Source organism: Anopheles stephensi, chromosome 3 (genome assembly GCF_013141755.1).
Source record: "Anopheles stephensi strain Indian chromosome 3, UCI_ANSTEP_V1.0, whole genome shotgun sequence".
NCBI classification, from domain to species: domain Eukaryota; kingdom Metazoa; phylum Arthropoda; class Insecta; order Diptera; family Culicidae; genus Anopheles; species Anopheles stephensi.
Genome location: NC_050203.1, coordinates 17,217,312 through 17,235,386, shown reverse-complemented (window position 1 = coordinate 17,235,386; position 18,075 = coordinate 17,217,312). Strand labels below are relative to the sequence as shown.

Below are 18,075 nucleotides of genomic sequence, written 5' to 3'. Positions count from 1 at the left end.
TAGCGCAGAACAAAAAAAAACGAAAATCATTAGAAAAGTTTTACATCTGCTCGTCTTTCTGATAATTAAAAGTGAATCAACAACAAGCGCAAACGGAAACATACGATCGAACAAAGTTCAGCCCGAGCGTTCGATTCCCCATGAAGGCGAAGGAGTTTTCGCCCTGCACGAATGGTGGTTTTTTTTTCTTTCCGGCTTCTCCCATTTGGCTCGTGGCCAAAAATTTCTTCCGACGAAAGTTTTGAACATTGCCGAGAGTAGCTGTTTAATTTGACTAATGAACAATCCATTATTCATTAAGATGCCTGTATTTGGCAGACATCATTGTCGTGTTCTCGCATCCTTCCCTCAACATCACGGGATTCCGTTCGCATTTAATGAACGGTTTGAACACCGATTCTGATTGCACTTCCTTTCGCTGAGAGATGGCTTTGGTTGAGGGAGCAAAATTTCTCTGTGGTATGTTATGTAAAGGGTGCCTCAATTAATGAAGCCAGGTACATTCTTAGCGTCTTCGAGAAAGATTCGGCTTTAAGGGTAAATAGTTCTTTTGGTTGTAATGGCTTTCAGTAGCAAGCATTGAGAGCGTACCGGTGGTGGAAAATGCTGCCTAGTTTCCATTCCATTTGGTTGATTATTTTAATTCGTTCGCACGCTGTTCACTGTGCTGGGAGGTGAGTAAGCTGCAGAATGAATTTAGATCGTATTCGATTGCAGTACGTTTTGAATTAACATTTTAATGCACGCGAGAGTAGAAATTGAATCGGTTTTACAATTTCAACGATTGCCTCCAGTCGCTCTTTCCCGTTTTGCATCCACCGTCGAGTGCTGGAGGGCGTTTTGTAATAATATTTAAATGGCCTCTTTCCCTTTGAAAGTGAAATCAAAGGTAGTAATGATATTGTGCTTCATTATCATCGAAATGAATGCGTACGAAAAACAACAGGTTGGGTTACTTTGCTTCGCGCGATGGAAAGGTCACAGACATTTGCACACCAGAGTAGAACAGCAAGGAGCTTAAATTCTTTCATTTTATTTGTGGTTCTTAGTGACTTCAATTTTTTTCATCCTTGTCGGAAAATAGTAACAAGCTGATAATATTTGTGGGCAAACACTTTAATCGATCATTTTTTTTAATTAAGGCTCAACGTACCTGAAACAACGTCTTAAATTATTTTCAGAAAAATAATAGTCCTCACGGGAGGATCAACTTATCAAAAAACATCAACCCGTCATTTCCACATTCAACAAACAAGTCAATCGACCAGACAAACCCTCCGCATCATCCAACTCGTTTGTCACGTGCGTGACACCTTGGCAAGAATGCTTTCGGAGAATGCGGTACAGGCACAGCTCGCTAAAAAAAGAGCACCCAAGCCGGGTCAAACTCAACGAGCGCTAGTGAGCTTTTAACCAAATTCTCTACTCTGTTTGGAAGAAGCAAAAAACTACAAAAACAAATGGCGATGTTTGGTAAGAAAGCGTTCAAGTGCACAGCGAAGCCAAGCATCGGCAAGGGAAACGAAACAAATGACAGCAAAGAACAAAGTTCTCTGGCGGATATCATTCTTGAGACAGGAAAAAAAAAAGATCAACAGGATTTCCTGGATAAGGCTTGTGCGAGAGGTATGAGGCACCGGAGGAGGCTGTGCTTTTTCCCGTGCTTTGGCTTTGTTGTTGGCGCAAAGTTTATGGAAAAGATTCCACGGACCACTTGTGAAAGCTTTCAAGCGATGCCCGCCATCAGTCGGGAAAGATTTGTTTGCTTGATAGTGTGTACTGTTGATGCCACATTGTTATGATTGCGCATTTGTTTGTAGCTGTATTTAACTTGTAACTGTCGGCAGGCATTAGTGTGGGCCTGCTCTGGGTGAGTCGTTGAGCGTTAAGCGAAGTTGACATTTGGCGTGTAAGTGAACGTAAGTTTTGGGCAATTAAGCGTTGTGACTTGCTTTGCACGTGTGATAATGCAGAAAAGATGTCTCTTCGTTTCATTTCATTGCGTCTGGAACTCCCCCTGGGTTGGGGAGCGCAGACTATTTGCCAAAGGTGCCATTCGCGATGGCAAAACACTTTATCTTCAGCACATTCCCGTACCATTTGACCTTTAATGTGGGACGTTATGCTTGGTGGAAAGATTTTCCACCTTCTTAAAGTGCGTCTTGAGAAGCAATATAAAAACTCATCCCCAACCCCGGTTGTGTTTTTCTTCCACTCCTTCAAGTTTGCTTCGTTTTTTTTCTGGAGGCACACATCTCGGTTGTTGATCGTTTGAGTTAAAAAACAAGGACCCCGCCGATCCTTGATGATGCTGACTCCGGGAATGTCGGGCTGTCATGTTGACGAACAGTGGTAAAACACGCTGAGTTTTTTTTTGTTGCTGCAGGGAGCAATGAATTGAGAGGGAAAAGTTTTCACTGAACGCGGGGGCCGTATCGTCGGATTATTTTGGAGGATTTTGCCTCCATTTTTGTGTGCGTGTGTTTTGTTTTTACACGCGTCAAGGATTGCGAAAAAGGGGAAAATTCATATGAGTGCTGTATGGTTTATGAGAAAAGGAGCATTGTTTCAGCTGTTATTAGGGTGGATTAGGCTTGAAGTTTGTTTTTCTAAATTACAACTTGGTAAATATTATTGTTGCAAAGTTGGAAATCCTTTCGTTGAAGGCAGTTGATTTTTTTAAGGTGGTTCTTTCACACATCAAGTAGATATTCCTGAAGGGTGAAATATTGAAGCATTATAGGGAAAGCTCTTCCATGCTTTTCCCATGCATTGTTTGTTTAATGACTTCTAACCGTTTTAATGGTTATGTTTAAGAGAAAATTATATTTAAGTTGGAAATCGGCGTAATTTCACCCGCAGCTGAATTGTAAATTTAGCTTCAAGAGAGAAGTTTCAGACGAGATTCGATCGCAGCGCAGCCTTTTTGAGACTGACGCTCCTATTGAATCCATTAATAAACCTCCCTTTCAAAGCCATCTCAATTTACTCCTTTTGTGGCTTCGCTGTCTTTGAAAGCGGCTTCCAAGGATTAAACATGCTGGGTTGTTCGGGGCCAGTCTCATGACATAACCAGATCACTGGAGACTGGCGAGTGTTATTCGCCGCCCTATGGTAAGATCACCGTGCAGCTGGTCATTGAAACGGTTCTTCCATTGTCCTTGTCTGTTTTGGACAGAGTTCATACCTCACAGGTGCATTTAGAGTAGTAGGACTATACAAAATGTCTCAGATTCGTCCATCGTGTTAGGTATTTTCAGTGAAGAAATTGCCTCAGACGGTTGGCAACCAGCATCTTGGGGCGTATCTCAACATCAATGCTGCTGTCGGTACAGGCTTTCCACCTCAAATAGGTGAAGTTTTGAACGACTTCAGGAATGCCACCCTATCTATCTTGAAATAAATTTTGTTTTAATTAGTCTTTGTTAGCAATTGTAGAGATAATTCTTCTTTGGAGAATAAAATTAATACTATGAGGACCGTTCAATGCTATATGAGTTGCATAAGATGGTTTTGATACAAAAATACGTTAAGTTCATGTTTTTATAAATAAAATTAGGGGAAACTGTTTAGCTATTTAGAAAGATCTCGATTGTAATTGATATTCATCTTTCCTAGAACTACAATATCAAGTTCATTGTCACCGTCACAGTACCCGTGATATGATATGCCGACGTTTGAATTAATTATTTTCCCCTTGTGCAAACAGACACTTGTCAATCAAACACATTACCGACTTCAATTACATCTCAACAATTTGCAGCCCCAACCTGACTGCTCGACGGTTTGCGGGTGTTCGCCAGTTAGCCGCAGTGCAACTGCACTAATTGTCGCAATAATTAATGCATCAACATTTCGTCCCGGGTTGGAGGGCTTCCGAGGACAGCAGCCGTAATATTCGTTCCTCAATTATCAAACGTACGGGGGTTTAAGTGGTTCTATGGGGCATAAATGCTGTGCGTCGTAAATGGTTCTCAGCTTCTCAGCTTGAAACTTGAAAGCAAAAGGGTATGAGTATGTGTGAGTGTATGTTTCTGCCGTTTTATTCTCTCGCCAGCAGGTGTGAATGGGTTTACAGCAGCTTTTAAGCTTCCATCGTGGATTTGTTTTTTTCATTCGCCGTTGTTGGCATGCGGTTTTCTTGACATTTTTCCACAAACCACAGCACGCGCAAAACGGTGTAGCACGAGTGCACCTTGGTTTTGGAGTAATTATAGTTGTTCGGGCTGAGGACAGGTTTAGCTGGTGGTGCTGTCAAATGGATGTGTCACTCGGTGGCATAGTGTGGCCCGGTAGCTGTCGCTAAGTTACTCCTCTGGCAACAACAGCAGTAGCAGAAGAGTGCGGTAAAGCAATAAGAGAGAGACTTTTCTATTTTCTTCACGTTCGCGGTGCTTACGGTGCGCGATTATCTGTGACCTGGGCCAGTTGCTGTGTGCGAAATGGTGGACACCGTAGATGGAACTTAAAGCTGGAAGGGATTTTAGACAAATGGATTCGGACGATTCTTCAAAGGAGTCTGAAAAACATTTGCTGACACAAAACCCGTGGTAGCAGTGGCTGGAAAAGCTGGATGGATTTTTCACCTTTACTACACCATTCACTACTTTGTGAGCAGTACGGGTAAGATAGTTGAACAAGGGTACAAGAAAATATACTTCATTCCCGGGATGCTTCTTCTGATTAACGAACTTCAAGCTGAAGGAGAAAAACCTCAAGCTCAGTCTCAGACAAACAGCAGACAAATAGTGAACCCGTAAGCAAAGCTCAACGAAAGAAAAGAACCACATGGGGAAGAAGGAGTGTTGTGTTTGACATTATTTCGTAACAAAGCTGAAACTTCAACAGGACAAGCCGCTTAAGAGATTTAGCGATTCTCACTCGCCCTAAGAGTGTGTGACGTGTCTCAGCGGTAGACAGCCTAGCAAGGGATTACGGTTTTTAAACGCGCTACAGTAAAGTGTCCGCTTAGGCTTAACTCGATTGCCTGTGCATGTAAGTTGGACACGGATGAGTAGCATTTGAAAGTTTTTAAGTGCAGAAGCACACACATGCATACCCTTCACAACACTCTTATCATTTCCCTTTTGGAGCCTCTCTTGAGGCCTCTCTGGAGGGGTCTCTCAAGCGATCCTCGGGAGGACACGTACGTGGTTAATCTATGCGATGAGCGTGAAACATGCATATGGTTCGATAAGATTCATCCTGCTCCCAGTCCGCTTGACTGCTTGAGCACAGAAATTGAGTCATATTTTATGCTATTATCACATTTATGGTGGCGTGATTTTTGCTTCCTTTGTTGCTCGAACTGCTCGATGGAATGTCGTTTAACATAAACTTTATGCTGCAACTATGCAACGCAACGTGGACGAGCTATTAAAATTCATTAAAAATTTCCCTCATAAAAATGATAACACACGATACGCCGCTCGAGCTGGCCACAAGTTAAAGCGTGGAAAAAGCTGACGGTTAGACGCAACCGTCCCGAGTACGGAAGCGCAGCAGCTTCTACGGTCGGAGCGGATGGGAGGCAATAAAAAAGTTAGCCGACACCCCCAAACCACCTACTCATTTTGAAGCAGTTTTTTTTTTCTCGAGACTCTTTGAACGAGCAGTTTTTCTATCCATTGTATATCCTTTTTCTGTGTCAGACGCTTTTTCTCGCACCAGTCGCCCGCTGTGTGGCTCACTGATTGTCGAAGATCGTTCGGGACGAAATATAAAAGCTTTTCATAGCAGCGCTCCCGGTGTCGATGCAGTAGATAAAGTTGCAGCCACTGTGTTTTTTTGTGAAACGTTTTCTTTAATCCCACGTCCTCCATTTGTTTTCCTTTTTTTTGTGCTATTATGCTTCCTTTTTCCGTGGGTTTTTTTTGTTCGTCTGTCACCCTCGCAGCGGAAGCATAAATGAATGTGCATTAGCTTCTATCGTGACTTTTCATCATCTCGTTCAATTGCCTGTACCGAAGCAATCGTCAGCTTAGCAAGGGACTAAAATGGCATAAAAGAAAAGACAAAAATACTGCTAGGCTTTTTCCCTTCTGTCTTTAGCGGATGTGAGTGGAAAAGCTGGGGAAAATAGCGCTCGATAGCATCACCACCTTCACCGGGGGAAGGTCAAGAAAGTAATCAATAAGGCTTCTGCGATGGCTTACGAAGGTTTGAGCTTGGGCGCTCGTGGGAAGCTTAGCCCAGATGTGTGCTGGCTATCGGAGGTGATAAGCTGAAGGATTTTGAGGCCACACACCCCGCTGCCGGTGCTTTCGTTATAAATGTGTCAGATAAATGTGTCTCACAAATTTCACTCACACGTGCACGCGGATAAGGATGGTTGGTGGCTAAGAAGCTGTTTTTCTAGGATGCGAGTAACTTAAAATAGGTGTTGAAGACTCTTCTTCTTCGTTGGCTCTAGACTTTCAAGAAGTCTTTTCCTGGTATCACTGATGATCCTCTCCGACAGATGGTATAGCGAAGCCAGTCCATGACTTCTTAAGGATGAACCACAATCATAAAAGCTGTAAAGAAGGTAATCTTTTACCTTTATTTCCTAAGGAATGCCGTCTTAGAGAGTGTGGCTCATTTTACAACACAATACCATATCGATATTGTTGTGATTATGTTACAGTTTGATGAGCCATTGATAAATCATTCAGTGGAACGAATGCTTTCACCTCAAGGGAGCAAAGCACGCCGTCCATAAATTTCAACAAAACATTCCTTCACGGTCACGACGGTATTGAACGGCCCCGTTTCTTCGTATGGAATATTTCCCACCAGTTTTCTTCGGAATCGATTGATCGATGGCATATTTTTCGTTCCTTCGTACGCTTGGCCTTCCCCAACAAGGCAAGGTGTCTCATAAAAGTGCCACATTTGATGCGGTCAGCATGATTTTCCAGGCATGCCGTGTCCGTTCGCTTCCCGCTCGCTGGGAGACTGGGATGACGATGATGAGGCCGAAAGTATTTGAGTTGGGTTCATTGCCATAAAAATAGTATTGAACGTTTCCGAGGCCAGCTGTACAGCTGGTACAGCCGGGAGAAGACAGCTGGCCCGAACGAAGCGGGTCGGCATACCGGTGGTGAAATAATAGAAAAATCCCTCGAAATAGCAACCTTAATTGAAACGATACGATGTGGCCGGCGCCGGCCGCATCGCCCGCAGCGATCCTCTGGGGAAAAAGGGGCGCAATAGCTTCACACCGCACGTTCACTTCCTTCCGGATGTGAATGTGTTAGCAGTATCCGGATGGTCTGTTACTGGCAGCCTGTCCACGGGGTTGTGCGTGTGCGGGACTTGGGAAAATAAAGCAAAAGGAATAAAAATAAAGCACGTGTGTGTGAGTGCAAGGTGAAATGACGAGGCTTGCAAGGATGTAAAAAGGACATTCCCCCTTTTTTATGATGTGTGAATCGAAATGACAGTAGGAAATAAATTTCCCTTTCTTCTGTTTTATTTATTTGTGTGTCCGTGTGTTTGCATTGCTTAATACAGCCGATCCTTTCGGGGACGAAATGGAGGCGCCCAGTTTAGCTTACACCGAAAATGCCGTGAATTGTTTATACCTCCTTTACACGAGCAGAGAAGATGAATGTTTGCGGACTGGAGAATTTTGGACTGTGAGTTATAATTTTCAACGGTTGAAAGAGAAAATTTATCCACACACGGTGAAGTTCAATGCAATTACTGCTGATGTTTTTACGAATTTCATAGATGAGGAAAAAAAAACCAACATTTTAAATAAGTTCATTTGAGCAAATATCAAATATCTCGTACAGACTGTACACTACGCTTGCACTGCTCAACACGTTGCCGGTTGAATACTCTTTATAAGGATATACTGTTTCATTCATGTTTATGGTGAAAGTCATACAGAGCTTCTGTTAGTGTCAGTGGACATTTTGACCACCAGTGTAGCCACACTGAAATATCCTCCAAACAAACGGAGAGAGAAGATTGAATATCATACGTTCGGACGTGGATACGGTTCAACCATGGACCTGTTAAGCAAAGGGCCACCTTGCACTGGAAGTCATCGCCAGGACGGATGCAGTGTATCATATTTATATTCTCCCATTGCTCATAACTAAGCAGGAAAAGGTCAAATCATCCAGACAAGAAATAATGTTCTCTCTAAGAGTTCTTATATCTACTTCCTACTTGTCTTACAGTCCCCATAAAGACCATGCGGGTTATAACAAAAACTACTGCCCGGTGAAAATTAGAGCCAATTATTGTTTTATAAAAAAAAAACACCTCTTATAATTGAAATGTAACGTCGCTTTCGTACCTAACTCCACCATACCATCGGAGCAAGCGATGGTATCAATATTTTAGAAACCTCACTTTTTTAATTACAGCTCAATTTCCACCAAATATTGCTCCTCCGAAAGGAGCATTCGTGTCTGCACAAGCTCAAATTCACCGCCTAATTACTTTTACCCGGGTACCCCGGGGGTTGCAGCAAAAAGGGGAAGACATTGTGGACGATGGTCGATAATTGAATTCCTGCCCCGTAACTAACCGATTGCTTTCACCAAATTCCCACCCGCCTTTCTTGCAGATGCTGCTGTGGTCAGGAACGGCGCACCCACCAGTTTGCGGCGGGCTACGAAACGGGCGTACCGGGTGACACTTGGCAGGCGTCGAAAAATACCAGAGCCCAGCCAACCGATGCGTACGGCACGATCGAGTTTCAGGGTGGTGCACACCCGACGAAGGCACAGGTAAGTGGGGGAAAGGGCACGGTGGCTACGCCAAGCAAGGGTTCCTGGGTTCAAAGCGAAGGACTCGAACCAGCCCTCCGAGACGGTCGTCTTGTGCGGTGTGCGTTTAGTTTTCAATTGTGTTTAGTGTGTGTGTGTTTGCGTGACCCGGTTATTCCTTTGTTCATTCCATTCCGTTTTATTCGCCCGGCTGTACGGTTTGTTTCCGCAAGAGTTTAACCCACAACGATTCGTGTCACCGTATAGGCCCACTTTGCCCCGAGGAGGTTAAGGGAAGCATTCTTCACCGTTCGGGATCAAACGGGGTACGAGATGGAAGAGAGAGAGAGAGAGAAAGAGAAGGGGATCCCACTTATTCCTTCGAACCCGTTCTGCACCATTTGACCCTTTCGGCCTTTCATAACTGAGAAATAATGTGCCGGCGGGAATGGTGGAAGGATTAACCTTAGACTAGAATGTGGAAATTGGATGGTTTGTATCTCCTGTGCGCAGGAGTTTTGCTCGCGGGGCAACGAAGATGGATGTACGAAACAGAACTCAACACCAGGATGGGACGTAATCATTGGGATACCTAGGGCTTGAGCAACAATTTAAAATCCGTGGGTTCTAGTCCCAGACGGTGGGATAAAGATGCGGCGTATGTGAGCAGTTTGCTCGCAGTGGTGAGCGTTCCGGGCCCCTTTTTTCTGGTTCAATTAGCTTCGAGTGGGTGAAGTGAGTCGTTCTTGATTTAAGATTAGGCTAGAGGATCAAGTGATCTTGGTAGAGATAGCAGGACTGGATAGCTGGTGAAGTATGATATTGGATCTACAAGTGTCCGTGTCACAATAGTGGAATGTCGATGAAATTTATTACGGTTGGGAATCTCTACTGGTAGCTTTGGACGATTTATAGGCTCCTAGTGCAAATATGTACGTCAAATAAAGTTTGATCGCATCAATTTGTGAAATACTTGGAGACTTATATGCAGAAGTTAGGATTCATCGTTCTTTAATTCTGAAATCGTTGAGATGAATTTTACTCATTGCGTTAGGGATGCTGTTGGCTTATGTATGAGGGATTCGACCGGCTTACTGAATCCGATTATAATTTATTCATCTGTATCTACAATATGGTTCTCGTGGAGTTCATTCTACTGTTTTAATTCATTATTTGATGCTTAGGGACAGTAACTCAGGTAATTTTCTCCATTTTGCTTTAAGTCAAATGCTGTGTAATGCAATTCAACCATTTATAGTATAAATCCATATTTAAGTCGATCAAAAGTTTATCAATAATTCAACTCTAGTTCCCTGAATAATGATTAAATAATACAATGACTGAAATTAATAAATTGAAGTCCAACTCCTCCGCAGTTCAGCGATAAAGACTTACTATAAAATACAATTTCTCTAAGTGGCCACAATTTACATCGAAGCAGTAAACTAATGCTCCCTTTTCAATTAATGTACACTTACACAATTACTCGATTCCGTCAGCCATTTTGGGATGTGCTGCTGTTCCAGAGTGACGATCCTCTTAAATTTTGATTTCAACTCGTAAATTGAATTCATTCATCCCATTAAAACGCTACCATGCCGTTCATTTGTCGGGCTCGGCCGGAGCGTCTGGTGTGGATGTAAATTCTGGCACGCTGGCAGTGCCGCCCGCCGTTGATTTGTTTGAGGTTCAATTATGCGGGCGTACCAATAAATCCGATTTCCATAATGAACACGAGCGGTACACAAACTTTTCCCATGACACTTTCCAGTACGTCGTGTAGCGAGTTTCCCGGGATGGTAAACTCAATCGGTAGAGCATGGGGGAGGTTTTTTTTCCTTCCTTCCGCCTGGTGTGACTGTGCTGTGAGATGATGTTAATGATGAAAGTTTTATTCCGTACACTACCATACACACGCCACAGTAAGCCATGGGTGCCATCACTTTCAATCAGTCGTTGTCGTCCCCGAGCAGTAGTTTCGTCGTGTTGGATGCCTGTTGTCGCTTCGGTTTGAAAATTTGTTCCTCACCATGTAATTAAACGCATAGTCAAGATTCATGGCGGTAGTTGATTCGATCCGGGTCGTCACAGTATTACGCCGTTGCGAGAAGGAAGGATTGAGAGGGATCGATCAAGCGATAGAAAAAAAGGTCCTTCCTAACGAAGTCGATCACGATGAAGCGGCCGACCGATGTTCTGATGATGCGGGGGACCTTTCGCGTACATAAAACTTATGCTTTCGATTCAACTTTGCAGTACGTGCGCTTATCGTACGACACCCGGCCAGAGCTGCTGGTGCAGCTGTTTACACGCGAATGGAATCTCGAGCTGCCGAAGCTACTCATCACGGTGCAGGGCGGAAAGGCAAACTTTGAGCTGCAGCCAAAGTTGAAAAAGGTAAGTGTTCGGCGAGCCGGAAATAACATTCTTGCACCGTTGGAAAACGTCGCTTGTTATCTGGCGTTTCTTTGGCCTTTTCTCCCACCCCGTTGTTTTGCAGGTGCTTCGGAAAGGTTTACTGAAGGCGGCGAAAACTACCGGAGCATGGATATTTACCGGCGGTACCAATACGGGTGAGTAAGCGCCGAATGGGATGGGACGAGGGCATCTTCCGATTCTGACCGCCGGAAGCTTGACAAACAACGGTGACAGCTTGTCATAATTGACGGTTTGGCATGCGGAGTATGAAAATGCTTTTAGTAGGACAGAGCTGCGGGACTTACGATAAGGCTACGGGAAAGGTTTGTCAGCATAGCTTCGAACGGGTTTAAGTTGTTTTTATGTGGAATTATGGACGAAAGACTGTGGCGAGTTGTTTACAATGCGCCATTTGATATTCCTTACACACTTTGTGGAATATTGGAAAGAAAAATGCCCATGTAGCATTAGAATACGTGCTGCAACGTCACGGGGTTGGTTATGCCCCAGTTTACAACAGTTCACAACAATTTTATAGAAAGTGGTGAAATAGTTGACTTTGTTGCATCAACAACATGGCCACTGCAGAGAACAGACATCTAGATTCAACTATACCGGACTATACAAAGTTTAATGATGACTATAACTAAGAATTTGAGGAGTTTGTCTTTATTCTAACAAAAGGCTTAATCACTGATGATTTTCTTGGAATAAGACCGATTTTCGATTAAACGAGAACTTTCTCCAGCTCTATCTCTGGTGGTTAATCACCTTTGTTCCAACGTTCAAGTCGGATGGTTGCTAGCACATGCACGTGGCCTCTCTTCCATTGGAGACGCTATTGGACGACACTATATGAGTTGTGCTACAAGGTGTATTTCTTAGAAGTGCTCCTGATTTTCCTGATAACAGACTTCTCTTTCTCCTTCCGAGTTTCCATATTAATTGGACGGATTTCTCTCAAGACAGAAGGCCTAGATCACAAGACAGAAGGCCAATACAAATGAATTCATTGTGTTGCATTATAGCCTCGATATGATGCATCGTGATTGAAAATAATGACAAGAAAGCTACGTGACTATCAAACGGAACCTCCGTACAAAGCATCACGCATTAAATTCCTTATCGCCTGTAGGAGCGAACCCACCGATAATTGTAAGCTGCAAAATTACCGTCACGTGACAAGTAACATGTCCAATTCCCAAGTACCACAGCTCTCATTTAGCTCGGGAAAATTAATCCTCAAGAACGGTTTCCACCAACACCACGTAGCGGAAATGGATCAGATTTTCTGCCAGGGACACAAAGACATCAAATTCGACCGACTGAGGAGCGAACTTTGTCTTGCGATTGATATCGAATCCAATACGATTGAATTACCGTCGATGTAAAGATTCTTTGTGAGAGCGTAGGACTCATGTGAGGACAAAGGACTAACATGTACCCGAGAAGCTTAAATTAGTACAAATCTTGTGGGAAAAAATCTCAGTTGTCAACTATTTTCTTTCTTCATGAAAAAAGACACAAACATCACGTTGGGAATTCTATGATTCTATAATGCGCTTTGCTCACTTTAAACCGCCGTTGGCAGTTTTCTTACATGCATCTTAGTGCGTCGTACACGGATTGAGGTTTTACGAAAAAGAGCTCTTGTCTTCCTGCCCATCTTACGCTCGGCAAAGTTCCTAATCTCATCACTCCGTAGTTCCGAAACGAGCGAGCACTAGAGTCGCAATGTGAAAAGCTCGGCAAAAGTAATAATGGGAAACCACAGAGCAGCGAAAATCTGTTAATATCATTAGGTTCGGAAGGTTCGGTGGAAGAGCATCGTGAAAATCGTGGTCTTGGGAATTGTCGGTCTCCGTTTCGATGCTTGACGAACTGTTCGGCGGCGCTAAGGAACGTGCAGCAGAAAACCGCAACCGGCTCTCTGCAAGACGAATGGACGGCATCATCTCATTATTTTAAATGATTGTAGCTTTTGGTTAGAGGCAGCAAGCGACAGCCCTAACACACTGATTATAAGAAGAGAACTAATCCAAATAGACGAAATGAGATAGTGAGGAATGATGTGCACCTATCGGGTGGTTTATCAAGCAAACTGTGAACGCCTTTCCCACGGTTTAGTCGGATCATGTTAGGCAGTTGTGGAGGAGGCTTATACATCCTTAGCACTGGAACAATCCTATCGCTGACAGTGCTTCCGAGCAAATCAACACACCGTTTTGGTGTGGATATTTGAATACGAAGCATTTCTCGAAGTGTACAAAGCCATCGTAGTTCCGTGAAGTGCTAGTGCCCTATTCTAAACCAGATTTTCCATTCGCTTTTCCACCATTCCCGCAGGTGTAACGAAACAGGTCGGCGATGCGCTATTGCTCGAAGGCCAGCAACGGTCCGGACGGGTGGTAAGCATCGGTATAGCGCCCTGGGGCATCGTCGAGCGTAACCACGAACTGCTCGGACACAACCGGGACGTACCCTGCCACAGTATCAGCTCGCCCAGGTAAGGGATTGCGGCTCAGGCGGATAACGCCAACAGCAGCTTATGTTAATTTTCATCCCTTCAACCGCTGGTTCAGATCGAAACTAGCCGTCCTGAACAACCGGCACGCTTACTTCCTGCTGGTCGACAACGGTACCCAGGGACGGTACGGGGCGGAACTAATCCTGCGGAGAAAGCTGGAGAAATACATATCGAACCAGAAGCTGCAACCCTGTAAGTGGTCTCCATTCCATTCCATTCCATCCTACCAAAGCGCTGTGACTCATGCTGTTTGTGGTGCAACACTCCCTAGCGGGTTGCTCCGGAGGCAGCTATCGTGTGCATTGTGAATGTGAAGCATTTACCGCGTAAGCCTTGACGCTCGGGACTAACAGGTTTACGAGAAAGGTTTGATCATGGTCGTAAGATGCTATGATGATATCCTGTTCCGACTATGCGAAACCAGACAAACTCGGACGGGAAGCCACGATGCTGCTGTGTGCCGACAGTGGTGTGACGTTGGGCACCACTTTGTGACACTTTTCCGGCGCTAGTTTGTGGGGCATCATGGATGCCAGGCTACGGAGTAAACGAGAACTCGGGAAAATCATGCTTTACGAGCGTATCATCATTATTATGGGAAATTTTTCATACCTGCCGCATAGCAGCAGCGTCAAGAAGTCTCCCCAGACGGGGGAATGTTTTAAAGGGAGGAGGAGGGTTGGTTCGAAGACCTTCCAATCCTTCCGGGAGGGTTGCAGAATGCGTCCCACTTTCCCTGCCAAGCGCCGGGAATGCGCTAATAAATGGTAATCATATTCATGGTGATCAATTTTCATTCACCTAGCGCACCCAGTACTATACCCATCGGAGTGTGTGTGTATCCTTGGCATGGCTGGGAACCGCTCGTGGCTTTGCATGTACTTGGTCGCCCGTTGACGCCATGGCAGCTAATGTGTGGACCGGGTGAAGAGGCTCGCCGGATAGCGGCTGTCGTAAACGGCGTCGTTCTTGGGTGAAGCGTGGTTTCCGTTCCGCAAGACGGTGTTGATGCTGGAACATGTTGTCGGTGGCACCGAGATGCCTCGGAACGTCGGAACCACCGGTCTGATGCGTTTCGTGCGGTGGTTTTGCTCAGTTTCCATTGGCCATCTACAAAACGGTCCCCACAACCGCGTACAATCGTTTGGATCTTATGACTTTAGAGCCTTTGCAAGGGATCGCGTCGCATTTTTTTTTGTTATGGTAATAGCGCCACATACTTATGGAGCTTTTTTGTTGTTGTGCTGGGCACAGGCGAAAGTCATAATGTGGTGCGTACCGCAACACTGGCCCTGAAGTAAATTTGTTTCAATAGCATTATGAATCGTTTAGCGCTTTCGCTGCGATAACGATTGCGAAGGAATGTTTTAAAGTTCAAAATGATGTTTCTCTTGATAGAGAGAGAGAGAGAGAGACTTTGAAGGCTTCAAACTCAAAAACAATTTAGCTGAAGCAAAGTCAGGTTAAAAACTCACAACTGAAGGCACTGTGATAAATATAATTTAACCTACCCTATCATAGTCACAAACCAGGACCCATAAATATATTTTTTAGAACTTCCCGAAAATGTAAGTACCTCACAACTCTCCACAAAAGCCAATAAAATGCAAAAACTCAGAACTCTTCTCTCGTTGTGCACACGAGTACACGCCAAATCAATACTTTGTACGGAGGCTAGGTAGGTAACGATGCAACTCCCGCTTAGGTAAAGTGCCTCCTGCCGAGCCAAGTTTTGAAGCTCTTGCCAAAGTGCTCAAACTTTTTAAAAGAGCAATAAATTGTGCTCAATGCGAGTATTGATCGGATTTTATCCAAAAACCGCTTCACAAATAAATTGACCCACGATGCTTAGGGCTTCGGAGAAGAGAAGAGATCGTTTAAAAAGCCTCGCAAAAGTTTCCCACATTGCGACAGGTGGCTATACACAAAGGAGCTTTATTGCCTACCAGAGCCAAGCAACAGCAGCAAAAAACTGTTAAAAAGCACAACGTTTAATGTCATGTAGTTGGTATTTTGGTTTGATTTATTTTCCCACTTGCGTTCTGTACACGATCAGCGATCTAACTAATCCGTTGTGTGGGGTCATAACCTTTTTTTCACCCCTTTCTTATTGTATCTACTTTCTTTGCGTGTTTGACGACCTTACAACAACTTACAACTTACATCCTTTATCCTACTGCCAACACTGTGTGACACTGTTACAGACAAGATGCTGTCATCTTTAATGAACTTTCACTACAAAGGTAAATAAAGGAACACATTTAGGGGAAGTCGACTCAGTTGTAGTGAGCACCACCATCGAACTGTTGATGTTGCTAAGAGGAAGGAGACTCTCTTGTGGGGCTTTCGATTAGATGGGACAGTACGGGTCCTGCCGGGCAGATGGACACGCTCGATTGTTGCACGTTCTGCTCTACGGTTGTTAGAATGGGTGTAGATGTATCCTATCAGTAGACGAAGCGCTGCAGTGAGCCAACAGACATTCCTCAACATGCATGCCATTCAATCCACGCTTGCCTACTCACCCCCACCTATTCCCGTTCCTTAACTGTAGTAAATCCTAAATCGTTGTGTAAGTTATAATTACCCGTTATGAGGAGGCAAGGTGAGCCCGTATAGCTTCTACTCCGGACAAAGAATGAAGAGTATGGGTAATGTAGCGTGTTCGGTTCGTGCCTAGGGGTGAAAGTTTTTAATGAAGCCGAGCCGGCCCGACGGGATTGGAGATGGAAATACATTACCCATGGAAGTTTTCCCAGTGCAAAAGAAGAAGTAGCGTGCAAGTCTGAGCATAAACAGAATGGCTAGGAATGATTTTACAATATTACTACCTTGCGTCTTATTAGACCTGGTCAAAGTTTATCGTGTTGTGTGTGCTACATAAATTCTGCACGATTAAAGCAAACGCTAGTAACAGTAATGTCAGAGAAGAAAATTTCTTGGAAGGAAAAGAATGAAGGAAGGGGCTCAAATGTCCCGACTCATTACGAGAAGGCCTGGCCACGGCGAACGACGTACGCAAAGCTATAAAACAAAGGGCACTAAAAGCACCTGTTGCCATGTCGCGCATCATCGTTAGACGATGGATTTATTACGCGTCCGTTTGTGATACGCGGTCAGTGTCACAAATGGGCATCACACCGAAGGACTAACCTGTGTACACCTCTAGACTAAAATCAGGAGCCAGATTGAGCCAATCGACCAGAGAGGCGAAGAATTAACTTTAACGACGCCCCAATTACGCGAAGGTAGATTATGAAGATGCTAAGCAGCGAGGCTCATACTAACCCTAACTGGGTCATCTTGAAGCTAGAGGACTATCAACGTTTGGAAGAAAAAACGTGGCAGTTTGAGAGTGTCCGACCGAATTCTCTTTCACACCACCAAAAATAGCCCATCGGGGTGCGTCAAAAGGCCTCGTCTCACCGGTCTCAGCAGTGAACGGTGCATCACTCTACTTAGGATTAAGGCCCGCCTATCCCTTACAGCTGAGTGATTGAGCCCTCCATCCGCCAGCTTTTTGTGAGGCTTAGAGGAAGGTTAACTTTAAAATATATACGAATTAAACGCAACCCGTCCCATTCGCTCACTTGCCTCGCGAGCTTCACTGAGTGGCGAAGGAACAGCGAAATCTGCCCCAGATCTGTTATGTTACCGCTTTTTTGCTGCCATTTACCATACCACCCTGCTGCTGCTTCTGCAGAACGTTTGCGCTACTTTATTATTCTTCTGGAAAAGGTTACCCGATAATCCGCTCATTAAGTCAGCAGGATAAGTGTATATCCTTCCGAGCTGGAAGCCTTTTTCTGGTGGAGAACCACCAACGTTGCCCGTTTTATGAGCTGGTTGGTAAGCAAAAACTTAGAACGTGGCGATTGAAAGCAAGAAGGGACTTTGGAGGCGTGTTTGTTGATAGGAAAATTGAAATATTGCGTATTATATTGTTCGGTGAGGTTATGGGTGAATGGGTAGGCTGGGCGGCTGCTGATTCAACGCCAGACTTCCTGGCTTGATTCAAATCTAATCCCACGGCTTCGAACACTACCTGGCGCATCGCTAGAACCGAACGCTTTCCCACTAATTACAAGGGACAGATTGTTATCCGGTAATGAAAGGTTAATTGGATCTGCCGGAATGGCAACTTGGCACTAAAGAGGCACCGAACGTCAAGCTGCAGGAGATTGATTAGATCCAGCTAGTGCGCGAGGACCCGGTAATGATGGATCGGGTTCCGCACTGGAAGCTCTGCACAAGTGTCGTTCAGGCACTGGTGTGTCTGAAACAACCGCGTGTGTACCTTTCGCCCTCTAACGATGATGAATGCAGTGAACGAATTCTTGTCTGGAGTGAAGCTCAATTTTTTCACCACCCAGTGTAACATCGTTCGAACGCGAACGGGATGGAATACAGATTTGTGCCTTTTCT

At 44.5% G+C, this 18,075-nt stretch overlaps 1 protein-coding gene across 29 annotated transcripts in view; it reads left to right on the top strand.

Annotated features, from left to right (window-relative positions):
• Positions 1-18,075, top strand: part of LOC118509915 (transient receptor potential cation channel trpm) — a 66,838-nt gene that overhangs the window by 36,544 nt on the left and 12,219 nt on the right. For 25 of the 29 annotated variants that reach the window (XM_036051196.1, XM_036051212.1, XM_036051219.1 and 22 more), the window contains 6 exons: positions 8,564-8,726; positions 10,962-11,102; positions 11,206-11,278; positions 13,470-13,629; positions 13,706-13,842; positions 15,855-15,893. In XM_036051196.1, the coding sequence (XP_035907089.1) occupies positions 8,564-8,726; positions 10,962-11,102; positions 11,206-11,278; positions 13,470-13,629; positions 13,706-13,842; positions 15,855-15,893 (713 nt within the window). The remainder of the gene's footprint in view (positions 1-8,563; positions 8,727-10,961; positions 11,103-11,205; positions 11,279-13,469; positions 13,630-13,705; positions 13,843-15,854; positions 15,894-18,075) is intronic. The other 4 variants (XM_036051203.1, XM_036051202.1, XM_036051216.1 and 1 more) reach the window with 1 other exon arrangement.